We start from the raw sequence: 14,061 nt of genomic DNA, 5'->3' as shown, positions 1-14,061 counted from the left end.
TAACTCCTTCACTGAACCCCACTCCTCAGCTGTTGTAAAAACATTTATCGGGTGTGAGTAATTCGACTTTTGCGTCATTTCTGTCAAAAATAATTGTTGATTAGAGGCCTGTCACTGTTCAAATTCGACGATCGAGAGTCAACATGTCTTCGTCTGCAATGGAGAGTATCCTTTTCACGAGTTCGGTCCATGTTTGACCGTTTAAAGCTGGTCAATTGTCACATGACGCTTGAGCAAATTTACAATAATATGTAATCAAAGAATTTTTTCATTGTCAAACGCGTAAACGTCTTCTGTTCTTTTTCTTTTCGTTTAATTTAAGCGTTTTCTCTCTCTTTATTTTCCTCAATGGCTTTGTCAGAAAACCTGTTCAATTTGAAATTCGCCGTGAAGGAGTTGGAGAGGAACTCGAAAAAGTGCGAGAAGGAGGAAAAGGCGGAGAAACTCAAGTGCAAGAAGGCCATCCAGAAGGGCAACCTGGAAGGTGCCAGGATCCACGCTGAGAATGCCATCAGACAGAAGAACCAGGCCCTCAACTATCTGCGCATGAGCGCCAGGGTGGACGCCGTCGCCAGCAGGGTGCAGACGGCCTTGACCACTAGAAAAGTGATTAACTTTCATCTCAAAATTAAAACCGAATTAAATTTTGATAAGTTTTTTCAAAGGTGACGCAGTCCATGGCAGGTGTTGTGAAAGCAATGGACTCGGCTATGAAGTCGATGAACCTGGAGAAGATCTCCACCCTGATGGACAAGTTCGAGCACCAGTTTGAGGATCTGGACGTGCAGAGCTCATACATGGAGAACGCGATGTCACAGACAACCACTACCACCGTGCCGCAAAATGACGTTGAAGGCCTTATGCAGCAAGTGGCCGACGAAGCTGGGTAATTTTTTTTAAATTAATTTAAAAAGCGGAATCTTTAATTTTTCATCATTTAAAGGTTGGAGTTGAAAATGGAGCTGCCTCAGGAGCAGGTGGGAACAATTGGCGCCTCTACACAGGTGTCCCAGGAACAGGACGAGCTGACCCAGAGACTCGCCCGTCTTCGTCAAGTGTGATAACCTTGTTTTACATGAACTGGCTTTACTTGTGTACATAAAAAAATTGCTTGCCTTTACTTTACACGCAGGCTTCTTTTCAATTCGTTCCCGTAAATAAAGAAAACTATGTAAGGATTATCGTGAATCATAGGCTAGCTAATGTATTTAAAAATATTTTTTAATTTTTCTTGTATTTTTTAAGTAAGCAAAAATTACAAAATAAAAGTATTGGTTCAACATGATTTTCCCAGCATTCTTAGACATGTATCCATTAAAATGATATTTTTGAAATTTTCTAGGGCTAACTGGCACGAATTTGTGATTTAATTTTAAAGTAACATGAAGTCAGTGCATTTAGGCGTGCATGAAGAGTTGTCTGAGGTCCTCGATGTCCAGCTTTGTGGCCCTTTTCTTGTTCAGCACACCATCAGCCAGTTCCAGCTTCTTTTCTTGCATGATTTGAATGGAGGACTCGATGGACTGCTGGCAGATGAGCCTAAACAAATTAATCTAGTATTTACAAAACAAATAAATATGAATTAAATTACTTGTAAATGTTAACATCCTTCCTCTGGCCCACTCTGTAAATTCTGTCCATGGCCTGCGCCTCCAGCTGAGGGTTCCAGTGAATGTCGATCAGCACCAGGTTGTTGCCTCCAATCAGATTAACACCTGTGCCTCCAGCAGTCAGAGACAGGAGAAGGACCTGAGGTTTGAACATCATTAAATAAAACCTTATTTCAACTGACTTCAGTCAAACCTTGATTCTTCCATCATCCTCGTTGAACTCTGTGATGATTTCTTGTCTCTTGACTGTGTTGAGGTCACCTGTGAAGAGGGTGGACCTGATACCGGACCGTCTAAGGTGATCCTTGACCAGGCTCAGGAAACTTTTCCACTGAGAAACAATCACCACCTTTTCCTTCCTCTCCTTAATCTCTTGGACAAGTTTCACTGTAGCTGCAATCTTTAATAAAAAAGTAAAATCAAAACTTGGAACGGTAAAATGAGAATAAGCAGTACCTTGCTGCTCTGGAAGTCTTCCTGGTACATGGGAGTTTCATAGTCCAAAAAGCTCTCGTCCAACTTCTTCTCCTCTGGCTCCATGATGGACATATTATTGATTTCTTCGACCAAGTCATCGATGCTCTTGTCTTTGATGTCAATGTCTTCCGCTTCCATGATTTCCGTGTCAAGTTTCTAACATACATTTTTATTAAATTTTGGTAACTGAATTTAAGATAAATATTACATCTCTGACAAGAGAGGTGTGGCAACAAATCTGTCTTAGTCTGAGCAGCAGAACAAGAATATGTGAGGACTTGACATTGCCACCGCCCTTGTGCATTCCTTTCTTGACGTCAAAACCATCTTTCTCCAACTGCTCCATGGCCTTACGGACAGCATACACGTCCTCACCAGTCTCCACCATTCTTTCAGCCCTCTGTAGGATGAACTTGGCCATAAGGGTCCTAAGAAACAACGCATGAGATTTTCAACTATAATTTTTTTTTAAAGAAAACTTACTTTGACTTCTTCAGCATGTACTGGTAGATTTTGTCCTCTTCGGGGTTCAGCACCAGTGGCACCTCAGTCATTCCCTTGCTTGGCAGACAATCAAGCTGTCCTGCCTCAAGCAGCTCAACTTTGGTCCTACGCAACATCACCGTTTTCATCACAGTATTCAACCTCTCCAGTCCGGCAGAGGTCTTGTTTTCGGCCACTCGGCGCCAAACCTATGTAAGAATAAGCTTATTTTCAATTTATTTCTAAATTTATTAATTACCATCTCATTTGTGAAAGGGGTGAACTTGAGGAAGTTGAAGAGGCTGTAAATATCCTTAAGTTTGTTGTGCAGGGGGGTGCCAGTCAGGCACCAGCGGTACTTGGACTGAAGCTGGTAAGCGCCTTGGGCAAGTTGTGTCTTGGGGTTGCGAATAGTGTGGGCTTCGTCTAGAATAACTCGCTCCCACTTAACTTGGAATAAGGTTCCCTGAGAAAAATCTTTTCATTTACTGATTCAACTTGTAAAGTTTAACAATTACTGAAGGTCTTGGTTCTTGGCCTGGGAGGTAGTCCATGGTAACTTTGCCTTCACGGCCAACTATAGCGTAAGATGTGATGACAACGTCAGCGCGGCACAGCCTTTGGATTTGAATTTTCTTAGAATTTGTAAAATATAAAAGTGTAAAACATACCGGTTCAAAGAAATTCCTCGAGAGGTACCATGGTAGACGAAAGGCACCAGAGCCCTTGGCTCGCACCTTTTGACAATCTCAGACTCCCATTGCTTCAAAACACTGGCTGGACAAACCACCAAAGTCTTGCCCTTTTTCAAACCTAAGCCAAAAATTTAAAATCGATACTCTTAAAACGGCTAAATAAAATATTTACCTCCAGGACTGGCAACAATGTTCTCCTCATTGTCCCTTCGGAGCTCTTTGCTGCGCAGAATGAGAGCAATCATGCTCAGAGTTTTGCCCAGACCCATATCATCAGCTGGATAAAATAAGTTGATAATATTTAAAAAAATGAACATTAAAAAAAACATACCCAAAATGCCTCCTCGAGGATGTTTTTCTTCTCTCCACAAACACCATGCCAGGCCCTTCTTCTGATGAGGCAGTAACTCTACCTCCAAGCCTCGAGGGCCATCGTCAGAGGCATTCTCTGGCAAGTCCCTCAAGGTCGAGTGCAGCTGGATAAGGGCGTCACCAGTTAGAGCCTCGGCAACAGCGTAATCTGATTAAATACACATTGAGAAACTGGCAAAAATTCTCTTTGAAGATTTCAATTACCACCAGGACGTTGGTACTGATTCTTGACTGGCAGGTTTTCATAGGGGGTCATGTTGGAGAAGGAAGCCTGTCTCTCAGTTTTAGGCTCCACCTTCACAGCTTGCTCTGGTAGTTTCGGGATTTCACCCATTTCCTTCAATGTCTTGTAAAAACCTCTCAGCTCGAGTCGTGCCATGTTTATTTGATGGCCAATTTTCACGCCTTTATCTGGCAATTTGCTCAACAGCTCTTCATTTGTACTGAATTTCTAGAAAAAATTCAATGTTAAAAAAGGGGATTACGGCGTTACAAAATTCCCCATTTCACATATCCCATATTTTGAATTCAAGCATGAATCAAAATTTTAAAGAATTTAAGTAAAAAGGACACAAGTTACAACTTTTAAAAGAAGGTTTTTAATTGTTTAAGGCCTCCTTATTGACATAGTCAAATCAAGTCTTTTCAACAATAGAAAACATTTTATCAATAAGGTGTCCTTAATATTTGTTAATTAATGATTTAGTTTTAATAAAAGAAATACAAACCTCAAGCTTCTTTAGAATTTCCTTCTTAGCCAAGATTTTCTGGATCAGGTCAGCTCTTTTGGCAGCTTTGTCCTCCTCTCTTTTACTGTAGGTGTTTGTGTTTAACTGAGCAGGAGGAGAAAGGCTCTTCTGGGGCTTGACAGGCTCAGAGAGATATTTGTATTCTGGGCTGGTGCGAACAGCCGCAGCAAGTGGCTGCTTCTTTACAGCTCCCTGACTGGCCTGGTAGATGTTGCTGCTGTTTGAAACCTTGAGAGCCGGCGGACTAACCGACTTCTGAAGAGGATGAGTTGCCACAACAGGTGGACTAATCATCTTTGGTAGCACAGGAGGACTCAAAGGTTTGGAAGTTGAGCGACGACCGATGTCATCGTCATCTTCGTCAGAGTCAATGATTCGATTAGGCCAACGCTTTTGCACCTGCCCAGGGCCGAAGCTATCATCAAGGTCACCGACTGACGAATCGGGACAAGAATCAGTCTCAGGCACAAACTGTCTGCCTTTGCTGGTGGCACTAACGCGATCATCGTCCGAAGCCGAGACCACGCTGCTGTTGGCCGAGTCCGATGTCAGGTCAACTACTTCGGAGGTTGAATCGCGCCACACTTCGCTCACTCGTCGCTTGATCGTGTTGAAGATGTTCATCGTGAATTATGTACTCTAAAAAATTTGACGAATTGCAAAATATCCCAATGAGAAATTAATATTTAATAAAATTGCTAACAAAAATGGTGGTGATTGCACGTCGTTTAGAAAACGCGCATTATTTCAGTTAAAGTGAACTCACCAGCGGCAGATTTGGTCAAAATTCATAAGAATTATTCTTACGTCGAACTTCCAAACTGAAAACACAAAGGTTTCAAAACGTTTTCGGCCCGAATTTTCAGAATTTCGAAGCAACGAGCCCGCCCCGCCGATTTTGCAACCGTCAGTTCATTTCTCAGTTGTTTTTTAAATTTAAAAATATGCTCTAACGCGTTTTGATTGGCGCACAGAGTCACGTGACTGAATAGTTGTTCGTGATTGGCCGCTGAACAATTCTCTTGATCTCATTGGTTGATTTTCGGCTCATGCGTATTTTCTCATAGGGGCGTGGTTGTTGTTTTTTGGTGTTTTTGCCGTTTTGGTGTCTTTTTACAAAAACAAGAAGGTTTTTTCCAAATTTGTGGCCCTTTTGAGTAGTGAAAACCTAAAAAGTATGTAGTTTATTGAATGCAACTGACTGAATACTCATATCTAGATTAATTTTACTAGGAAAAATGCAGAACATGCCTATGGGCCCGATGCAAATGAATCCAGGCATTCCGCCGGGAGGAATGCAATCGCCAATGCAACAGCCGCCTCCAACTTTGCAGCAGGCCCAGATGCAGGCCCAAATGCAAGCCCAGCAACAGCAGCAACAACAACAACAGCAGCAGCAGCATCAAGAAAAAATGGAAAATATCTCAAATGTGTCCAAAGTGAAGGCGTTAGTTGGTCCTTTGAAAGAATCTCTTTCGGTACAACTTGCATTTTTGAGGAATTAACAAAAGTAGCACGACAACTAAAATTGGCTTTCTTTGATTTCAGACAACACTTAAAACTGCGGCCCAAGCCTTGCACCAAAACAGTTTAATAGATTTAGGAACCATGTGAGTTGTTAATGAACTTAATAATACAAATCTTAAGTGATCATTAATTTTTTTATTTAGAAAAGGAAATGAGGCAGCAACATACAAGTTTGACAAAAACCTGGAAGAATTTTTCTCCTATTGCGACCAAATAGAACTGAATTTGGTAATGCAATTGCTACTTTTCTTAACTCTGGTGCTCACTTTACCTTTTAATTTTAGAAAACAGCAATCGAATGTGCTTCACAGGGAGCAAGCAGTCATAGGTATTTGCCAATGCCTGTTTCACTGACTCGAATGGAGACGGGTTTGGTGACTCCGCAGCAAGACTCTCTTTCCTACTCGCAGTTTCTCAATGTGGCCAAACAGCAAGTCGCCTACGCCAGAGAACTTCACGACACTCTTCAAGCTGCTGCCCAAGCCGTCAGCTCTAATGATTGAAGAATTATTGCATTTCCACACTCCTTATTTTTATTTTCACAAGAAGTTATTTATAAAATAAGAAAAAGCAGTTTGGCAAATAAATTTGGATTTATTAATGGCCTTACAGAGCAACAGATTTCCAACTTCACTAAATCTCAATCGAATAGCAGGTTCGAATGAATTCAGTCTTAGATAATAGCTAAAACTATGCGGCCCCCAGGATAAACTCTAAATTAATCAATAAGGGAAAATTACTGGGTGTTTTTCACATTATATTAATTGAGGGCAATAATTTTTCTGTCGGGGGACAACAATCGGGCCTCGATAATCAAACAGTGGTGCGCCAAATTTTAGAAATTAGAATAATTCATAAAGGTTTAAAACGCATCGATAACTTTAAAAATTGAAAGACCTGCCGTGGAAAGGGTTGGCCCTCATCTTGATTCGCACAACCTGCCGAACACACTCCCTTTTGCGCACAATCACTCTCAAGAGTCTGTTTTCTCTCTGCGGACACACTGTTGGTCAGTCTCGGATCAGCCGAAAGTCTCTTGCGAGGCGTAAGTGATGTAGAGGAAGCCGTCTTCGTCCTTGTGCTCCTGATACACCTCGGCCAGGGTGCGAGATAAACTGGCCATGCTGTGGTTGTTGACCAACAGGTACAACGCCTGCTGGGGACTCAGCTGCATCCGATTCCTGCAAATAAGGACACAAAATTGTCAGAAACTGATTTTAATTCAAAGAAAAACAACATACCTGATTATTGTGACAAATTGAGACATCGTAATTTCCTGAGGCACCAAGAACTTTGTTTTGTCCAGAGGGTTCAGAGATTTCTCCTTGTTATAGCGGTCAACAATGATCTAAAAAGAGATTAAGTTTGTAAAATAAATTTTAATTGAGGTTATTATAAAAAAAACTTCAAGTAATCTAAAGCTTTTTTACAATGGATTTTTAAAACTTACAGGGATTTTAGTAGGGAACTTGCTCCTGATGGCGGCAACTTCAGTTTTCCGCTCGGCTGTAATCAAATGCAAAAATCTCGATTAAATTGGAATTAATTTCTTTTCTCCGTGGAAATATAAAACGCCGGAAGGTAAATTAATATCTCGCTCTGACCGAAGTGACTTCCAGACAGTATTATCAACGTAAAAAATGGCGCAATGCAATTTTTTTTTTAATACTTATAGGCAGGTTGTCCGTGTGCCTTTGGCAACGATGACGCAATTTTCAGAGAGCGCATCTCGTGACCAGGCGGCCCTCGCGGCTCTGGCGCCGCTTCATCTTTTGCTGGCGCATTGTTTACAGCGTAATTAGCCGTATTACGGCACAATCCGGCGTTTATCGCGCGGCTCATTGGCAACTAAAGTGCACTCAGCCGGCAAGTCAAGGAGAGCCAAGGGCGCGCCGAGAGTCTCGAGCGAACCAAAAGTGCCCGGTTTGCATTCAAAGTGGAGCTTTGCATTTGAGCGGCTGCGTTTTATTTTCTCAAGGCCTCCGCGCGATTTCAGAATAAAAATAATATGCACTTCTTGGCGTCATTGTTGCTGTCAACACGTTTTGTTTTTTTCCGCTTTGAACCGTTTTAAAGTGGGATGAAACTTCGGCGACGGTGGAAACTCTTTGGGAATTTTAGGGAATCAAACGCATACAACTTTCATTTTTAATTGAAATTGAAATTACTTTTATCATTTTAAATAATTCAGAAATTGTTGCAAATTTAAAAGATAATAATTTTGGTTAAATGTATAAGATAGAAATTCAATAATTTGTTTTGTATTTTTCCTTTTAAAAGAACGCAAATTTTATCTTTTATTAGAAAATATTTTTCTTGCAAAAGAAAATAATTTGGATTATTTTTGAAGGCCAAAACTGTTGCAACAAAGATGATGGAAGATTTCTTCACAGACGTCTCTTTGAACGCTAATTTTTTCCCCTTCAGAGTTTTTACTTGCAGTCAAATTAAGAAAATGAATATTAAAGCAAGGTTGAATTTTTTGAGCCGCTTTTCCGTCTCCCCGTTGTGCATCGTCACGGGACAGAATGTTAATTTCCTGATTTCGCAACTCATTCTTTCTCGCATTGACCAACATTTTCCTGTTTACGCTGCATATCGACCGAGTCGCAACGCATCGATCCCTAGAGCCTCGAAATTTCTAGACTCTATGGGACGTCCTGTTTGCAAAATTGGGTCAGCCGCCAGTGCGCCTGCCCACCGGGCTCGGGTGCGTGTCTTCCCGCACGTAAGCGAGACAAAAGCCAAAATTTAATTCCAGACGCTTGCGGAATCAAGATATTTGCAGGACATAACAAAACAATTCAGCACAAAAACAAAAATATGAACTTCCTCAACCCCAGCCATCCTTTCTGAGTAATTTTTCTGCCCATTTTACTTTTCAGCTTTGTTCGACATATCACAAAATAAATTGGGAAAAATTAGTTCAAGAAAAAATGAATGATTCCTTCTGTACCACTAATCACTAATAAAGGCAGATATGACTTTGTCTTAGCCTGACCGCAAAAGAAATAAGAAATAAATCTTTTCTGCTGCACATTGCACTCTGAATGCATTTTTAATTTTGCGTTCGGAGAACCGCGCGGCGTTGCAGCGACGCCAAAATAGGAAATGGTCTTTGAGAACCAGTTTTCAAAACTCAGAAGAGTGCATTGCTCATTTAGTGCAAGAGACACATAAACAATTGCGTCAAGGCTGCGCGAATAAATTTGAAAAAATTTTCTTCGAGGTGGATCAGGTGCAGCGCCTTAATAACTCATGGTGGCGCGTGCAAAAAAGCATCACCGGCGGGAAGGACATTGCTGCAAACTGCGTTTCACTCTTTATAATTTTTAATTTTTTATCTCTCGAAGGCGGGGTCGGCAGATAAGAGAAAAAAGGGAGATTATGAAACTGCAGATTCGCGGCGCCTCCAACGATTTCTTGTGTTTACATTTTGAATGCCAAAGAATTTTGTTTGATTATTTTAGAGTTTCATTTAAATTTATTATGACAATCATAATAATTATTATTCAGAGGCATTTCTATCATCAAATTGTGTCTCAATTTTCTTTAGGAAAATCCAGTGGTTTATTGTATTTTGACCTTTTTCGTCTGTGGTAATGAGCGGAAGCAAGAAAATGTGTCTCGGCGGCGGTAAAATAATATTACAAATGCATGATGTGCAGGTCAAGAACCGGAATTATTTTTCTCTCGGTTTTCCTTGTGTTGATGCGGAAATAATTTTACTTTTGCTCCCAGACGAAGATAATTGCGTGTATCAAAATTATCACAAGAAGACCTCGTCTAAAGAGATAAAGGCGGGTTTTTTTCAGTTCACGGCCGATTGACCCTGTTTGATTAATTGAATCAATCGCCAATTCGCCTCCCTTATTAATTTTCTTGTTCTGCGCACGTCGCCTGGCAACAAGCGCGCTTTGTCTTGAAGAATAAATAGTCGTGCGTGTGCAAAAGCAGAGAATTATTTATAAAAAGGCAGCAGCCGGCCGTTTGCGACACAGAGAGCGAGAAAGAAAAAAGAAAAAAATAAATGCCGCTTCGGCAACACAATCATTATCACAAGAAAGAAAGAAAGGATGACGTCCTGGAACTGCAGAGCCAACGACCCGCTTCTCTTGTTTGGCAGAAAAACTTGGTGACGTGCGACGGACGCTTGGGCAAAACTATTTTGCGCAAACTAGGGCGCAAAGTTTGATAAGGATCGACTGCATTAGCTAATGGAAAAGCGCACAAAACCATTCAAGCATAATATACAAAAAAATTGAGAAGCAACGATTTCGAAAACAAATTTCAAAATCAAGCGCATTTGAACAAAAAATTTGTTGCATGGATTTATTAAGAAACCTTTTTTTAAATTGAAGTTAATTTGGTCTAAAATCCAGCTCAACAATTATAATTGTCCAAAGTTATCAGTTCAATAAAAAAAACTGCATGATTTTGCAAAAGATTAAATTGTCGGACAAGCCTGCGTGTCATTATTACTGGCTCAAAAGGCCACCGAGCAAGGTCCAGTGGTAAACAATTTTCCTCAATTCGCATTTCGTGCAATTTCAACGACCTCTGCGTTTTGATTCCGGCGGGGCGCATTGCCAACGCAGCTGCGTGACCTTGTCTTACTCTTGGCCGCGTGAGTCAGTCTCTGTGCAGCTCAATTAGAACCTTCTTGCTCGCATGCAAATCGGCACCAAGGCGCCAACAGCACCTGGCCGCCCGCTCTCTGATCAATAGACCATTTGCATACCGGCACACACACACACACACACACACCACCACCTGATTTGCATGCCGCTCTTTTGAGTCAGCGCGCGACGCAGCAAAAGAGGTTCTCTGCGACAAACGCAGCTTGAACGAGGACAAAGCTGCTCATTCGAATTATTTAACATCAATCACATCATTTTTATTTATGAATCTTTGATATTTCAGTGATAATTTCTTGCATAACAATGACGAGAGGTGGGAAAGATGTTTGTTTTTAAATTATATTAAATCATTTGTTTGAAACTATTGATAAACGTAACGTTGAATTTAGCCAAAAAGTTAAAAAATTGTGCATTTTTTTTTAATGATTTACCATAATTTCTGATTTAGGTGCACCAAAAATTGTTCAAATTTTAAATAAATTATGACATTGTGCTTTAAATGTTAGAAACACGGGTAATTTTTTTAAATTTTGCACAAAATTAAATTCTCCTTAATCGATTTGATCACTAAAAGTAAAAGTCGATCGATTAGTACATCATTTCAGTGAATTTTTACGCCTAATTTTGATGGACCCAAATTTTTATCTCATTTCAGCGCCTATCAACCAAATTTAAAAATAAAAGTCCTCCACTTTGATAAGAAACCAGACCCAAAGTCAAATTAATTGCATAATTGTTTATTAGTAAATAAGGAAATGGTTTGTGATGAACGAGATGAGTTGAGACAGTTATTGTCATTTGCTTCATCTTGGCAATCAGAGAAAACGTGAGTCATCCTGGTTCATGATCGCAAACAATTCCATGTTTAATCACTCCTTCTTGTTGATATTTTAATAATATTTTTCCAATGAAATCCGTATATTAGGTGAATAACCAAAGAATATGTTTGAATTGTGATAAAAGCGCCTTTCACATTTAACCTTTGATCGATTTAAAGTCATAGAAATTACTCTATTTTTGCAATATAAACATAAACAAACACAACTAATCTAAACAGTTTTATTTACTTCTAAATATGGTCGGTTGGAAGCAGATGCGGGCACCGATCGAAGTCCTACTCATGAGCTCTGCATTTATGAGAATTGCAAGCACAGCAAAAAAAAAAAGAAAAAAAATGCGAGCCCAAAATATTAAGTTTATTTGCGCAGCCGGATTAAGTACGGAAAATTCGCAAACGAGTTGAACGCAAACACCCAAGGGCCCAAGGCCGATCATTGAAAAATGAAAAAAATGAAATGCACTTTCACTCTACGCGCGTTGGCACAGATCCGCAGCCACGGTCTGACTCATCGCCGATCGAAAACACAGACCAAATCGGCCTGTGTTGCGAGAGAGAGAGGCCAAATCGGGAAAGTCAAAAGCCGCGAATTGATCGAGTGCCAACAACAGGGAGCGCAATTACCAAAATTAGAATTAGATAATTACAAACTTGCAAGTAAATAATGGAATTTCTCATTTTGAAATAACTTTGCAGAAATTTGTTATTAATTCAAATAATTAACATAAATAATAATTAAAAATTGGACAGAAAAATTATTTTTAAAACCTTATTTATTCAAAATGTTATAAATATTTCATAAAATCTTTATTAGAAAAATTGATTTTTTTTATCCTCCACAGTTTTATAAGCATTGCAGACTTTTTTGGAATTTCCCAACCTTTTTTTTGAATTTCCCGGCATGGCCTTTTGTGGTAAACCAAATCACGAGAGAAATTTGAAGAAAAAACCAAGCCAGCAGTTTTGATGTTTATAAAAAACAAAACCTTTTTCCGGCCGGTTTTCGTAACAAGTCAAGTGTTAAAGACCAGTTTTTATCTGGCTCTTAAAATTCCTGCAGCCCAATGGCACATTAGACCAAGCAGTGACCTTGGCACGCACCTCCAAAACAAATTATTTGTCGCCCGTGCCCACCCTACGTGGGTTTTCCGTGCATCTATTATTTTCGTGTACGAAGCCCGAAAATCGAGCAAATCATCTCTAATTGAATTTCAGCGAGCAAGTTATGTCAAATCTTCTTAAAGCACTCTTGCGACTTCTCATTATTGCTCCACGAGGAAAAAGTAAAATCTCAATTTTCATTGCGTAAAAAGATTTATTATGGGCAGATATTATTATTTTCTTCGGTTTTATGATCTTGTTTTCGCACAAGCGAACCTGATTTTCTGCAAATTCACAACCTGCTTTTGCAGAACGGCAAGTTGAACCTGCCACGGGGCACCAACATGTATGCAAATCTTCGTGCTGGCATTTTTGCAACAACTGTACTTTGGATCACGACTTTCCATGCAGGCGAATAAATGCCATTCGCTAATTAATGTTAATTAATTATTCAAACACGGCCACCAGTTTTGTGCGGGATTATTAACAATGAAGGTGAAAACGAAGGTTGTCAAAATTATCAAACTTTCTATCTCGTTTGGAAACATATTTTTTGAATTTTTTCAATAATTAATTTCTAAAAATAAATTCTCAAATTTAGGCAGGCTATCGGCTATCTTTCTGCAGAGCGAAACAGCTTTCATTAATATATCAATTAAGGAATGACCAACGACCACCCCTTTTTTTATTCTCAACCGCTGATTTTTGAGCCAAAACGCGCGCCAAAAACAGGAAGCCATTAATTCCCATCAATGCTGAAATATAATTTAAAACATTCGGGGCTGGGAAATAAAGCCTTACCAAGACTCTTCTTATTTTTGAAAGGCCGCAGTCTGCTGCTGGCGGCCTGCTGCTGGCACGGTGAGACTTGTTGGGGTTGTTCGAGCCCCTCTTCGGCCCGCGTGTTCGACGGCGACATGCTTTTGCTCAGCACCGGTTGCAAATTTCCAGTGTCCCGGACGGTTGATTGGCAATCGCAGAACGAGCTTCGGAGGCACAAGCGGACGAGTCACGAGATTACGGGCGTAGATTGCTTTCGAGCTGAGGCCACGAGCTTCTTGGCCACGAGCACGTCTGTCCTGTCGGCTGCAGTGTGTTTTCAAGTTTTCATTCACACCACACCCCGCTGGCGTGGTTGCTCAAGAGGCGCCACGGCGCTCCACGATCTGCGTTCCGATTGGTCGGCCAACCGGTGAGCCACAAGCGGTGGCGCGAATTCGCCAATTCGCACGCCTGATCAGCCTAATTGCTCTGATTTACATTCGCGACACGTTTAGTTTCTCACGAATTTCAAGTTGAGTTGGAAGAGAGAGTGGTAATGCGGATTTGTTTATCTATAAGTGGAAAATTAATATTAAAATTGATTGGGTTGAGAAATAACCGGTTTTGGCAATCAGCGTTTTTATTAAATTCAAGGTTTTTCAACAAACACTGGTTTAAATCAATACAAATATGTAAAATTACATCAAATAATCACTGCTAAATAACATATTTTTATAATATTTTCAAAATTTCAAAGTTTTTGGTAAGTATTTTGTCGCCTTCAAAAATTGATTAACACCGGTTTTA

At 40.2% G+C, this 14,061-nt stretch overlaps 4 protein-coding genes across 4 annotated transcripts; 2 read left to right on the top strand and 2 right to left on the bottom strand.

Moving 5' to 3' along the window:
- The first annotated feature begins 8 nt into the window (after nucleotides 1-8).
- Nucleotides 9-1,285, top strand: LOC132201501 (charged multivesicular body protein 1b). The gene is made up of 4 exons (XM_059627705.1): nucleotides 9-165; nucleotides 362-606; nucleotides 666-886; nucleotides 944-1,285. The coding sequence occupies exons 1-4, from the start codon at nucleotides 144-146 to the stop codon at nucleotides 1,059-1,061; spliced, it is 606 nt and encodes a 201-aa protein (XP_059483688.1). The 5' UTR covers nucleotides 9-143; the 3' UTR covers nucleotides 1,062-1,285.
- Nucleotides 1,204-5,328, bottom strand: LOC132201500 (transcription termination factor 2-like). The gene is made up of 14 exons (XM_059627704.1): nucleotides 5,153-5,328; nucleotides 4,366-5,025; nucleotides 3,842-4,088; nucleotides 3,597-3,785; nucleotides 3,438-3,542; nucleotides 3,242-3,383; nucleotides 3,089-3,188; nucleotides 2,830-3,036; nucleotides 2,571-2,779; nucleotides 2,296-2,515; nucleotides 2,067-2,243; nucleotides 1,804-2,010; nucleotides 1,592-1,749; nucleotides 1,204-1,539 (listed from the first exon to the last, which is right to left on the bottom strand). The coding sequence occupies exons 2-14, from the start codon at nucleotides 5,008-5,010 to the stop codon at nucleotides 1,398-1,400; spliced, it is 2,748 nt and encodes a 915-aa protein (XP_059483687.1). The 5' UTR covers nucleotides 5,011-5,025; nucleotides 5,153-5,328; the 3' UTR covers nucleotides 1,204-1,397.
- Nucleotides 5,329-5,460: 132 nt separating this feature from the next.
- Nucleotides 5,461-6,518, top strand: LOC132201502 (mediator of RNA polymerase II transcription subunit 29). Its single transcript, XM_059627706.1, has 5 exons — nucleotides 5,461-5,561; nucleotides 5,620-5,864; nucleotides 5,935-5,996; nucleotides 6,057-6,141; nucleotides 6,198-6,518. Exons 2-5 carry the CDS (start codon nucleotides 5,625-5,627, stop codon nucleotides 6,414-6,416), a joined length of 606 nt encoding a protein of 201 aa, XP_059483689.1. The 5' UTR covers nucleotides 5,461-5,561; nucleotides 5,620-5,624; the 3' UTR covers nucleotides 6,417-6,518.
- On the bottom strand, nucleotides 6,488-13,623 carry LOC132201503 (microtubule-associated proteins 1A/1B light chain 3A-like). Its single transcript, XM_059627707.1, has 4 exons — nucleotides 13,294-13,623; nucleotides 7,364-7,419; nucleotides 7,155-7,261; nucleotides 6,488-7,094 (listed from the first exon to the last, which is right to left on the bottom strand). Exons 1-4 carry the CDS (start codon nucleotides 13,409-13,411, stop codon nucleotides 6,935-6,937), a joined length of 441 nt encoding a protein of 146 aa, XP_059483690.1. The 5' UTR covers nucleotides 13,412-13,623; the 3' UTR covers nucleotides 6,488-6,934.
- Between the last annotated feature and the right edge of the window lie 438 nt (nucleotides 13,624-14,061).

The sequence above is a fragment of the Neocloeon triangulifer genome, unplaced genomic scaffold (genome assembly GCF_031216515.1).
Source record: "Neocloeon triangulifer isolate White Clay Creek 2 clone unplaced genomic scaffold, ASM3121651v1 ptg000014l, whole genome shotgun sequence".
NCBI lineage: Eukaryota > Metazoa > Arthropoda > Insecta > Ephemeroptera > Baetidae > Neocloeon > Neocloeon triangulifer.
The sequence above is the reverse complement of the archived record's forward strand: the minus strand, read 5'-3'. Positions and strand labels throughout refer to the sequence as shown.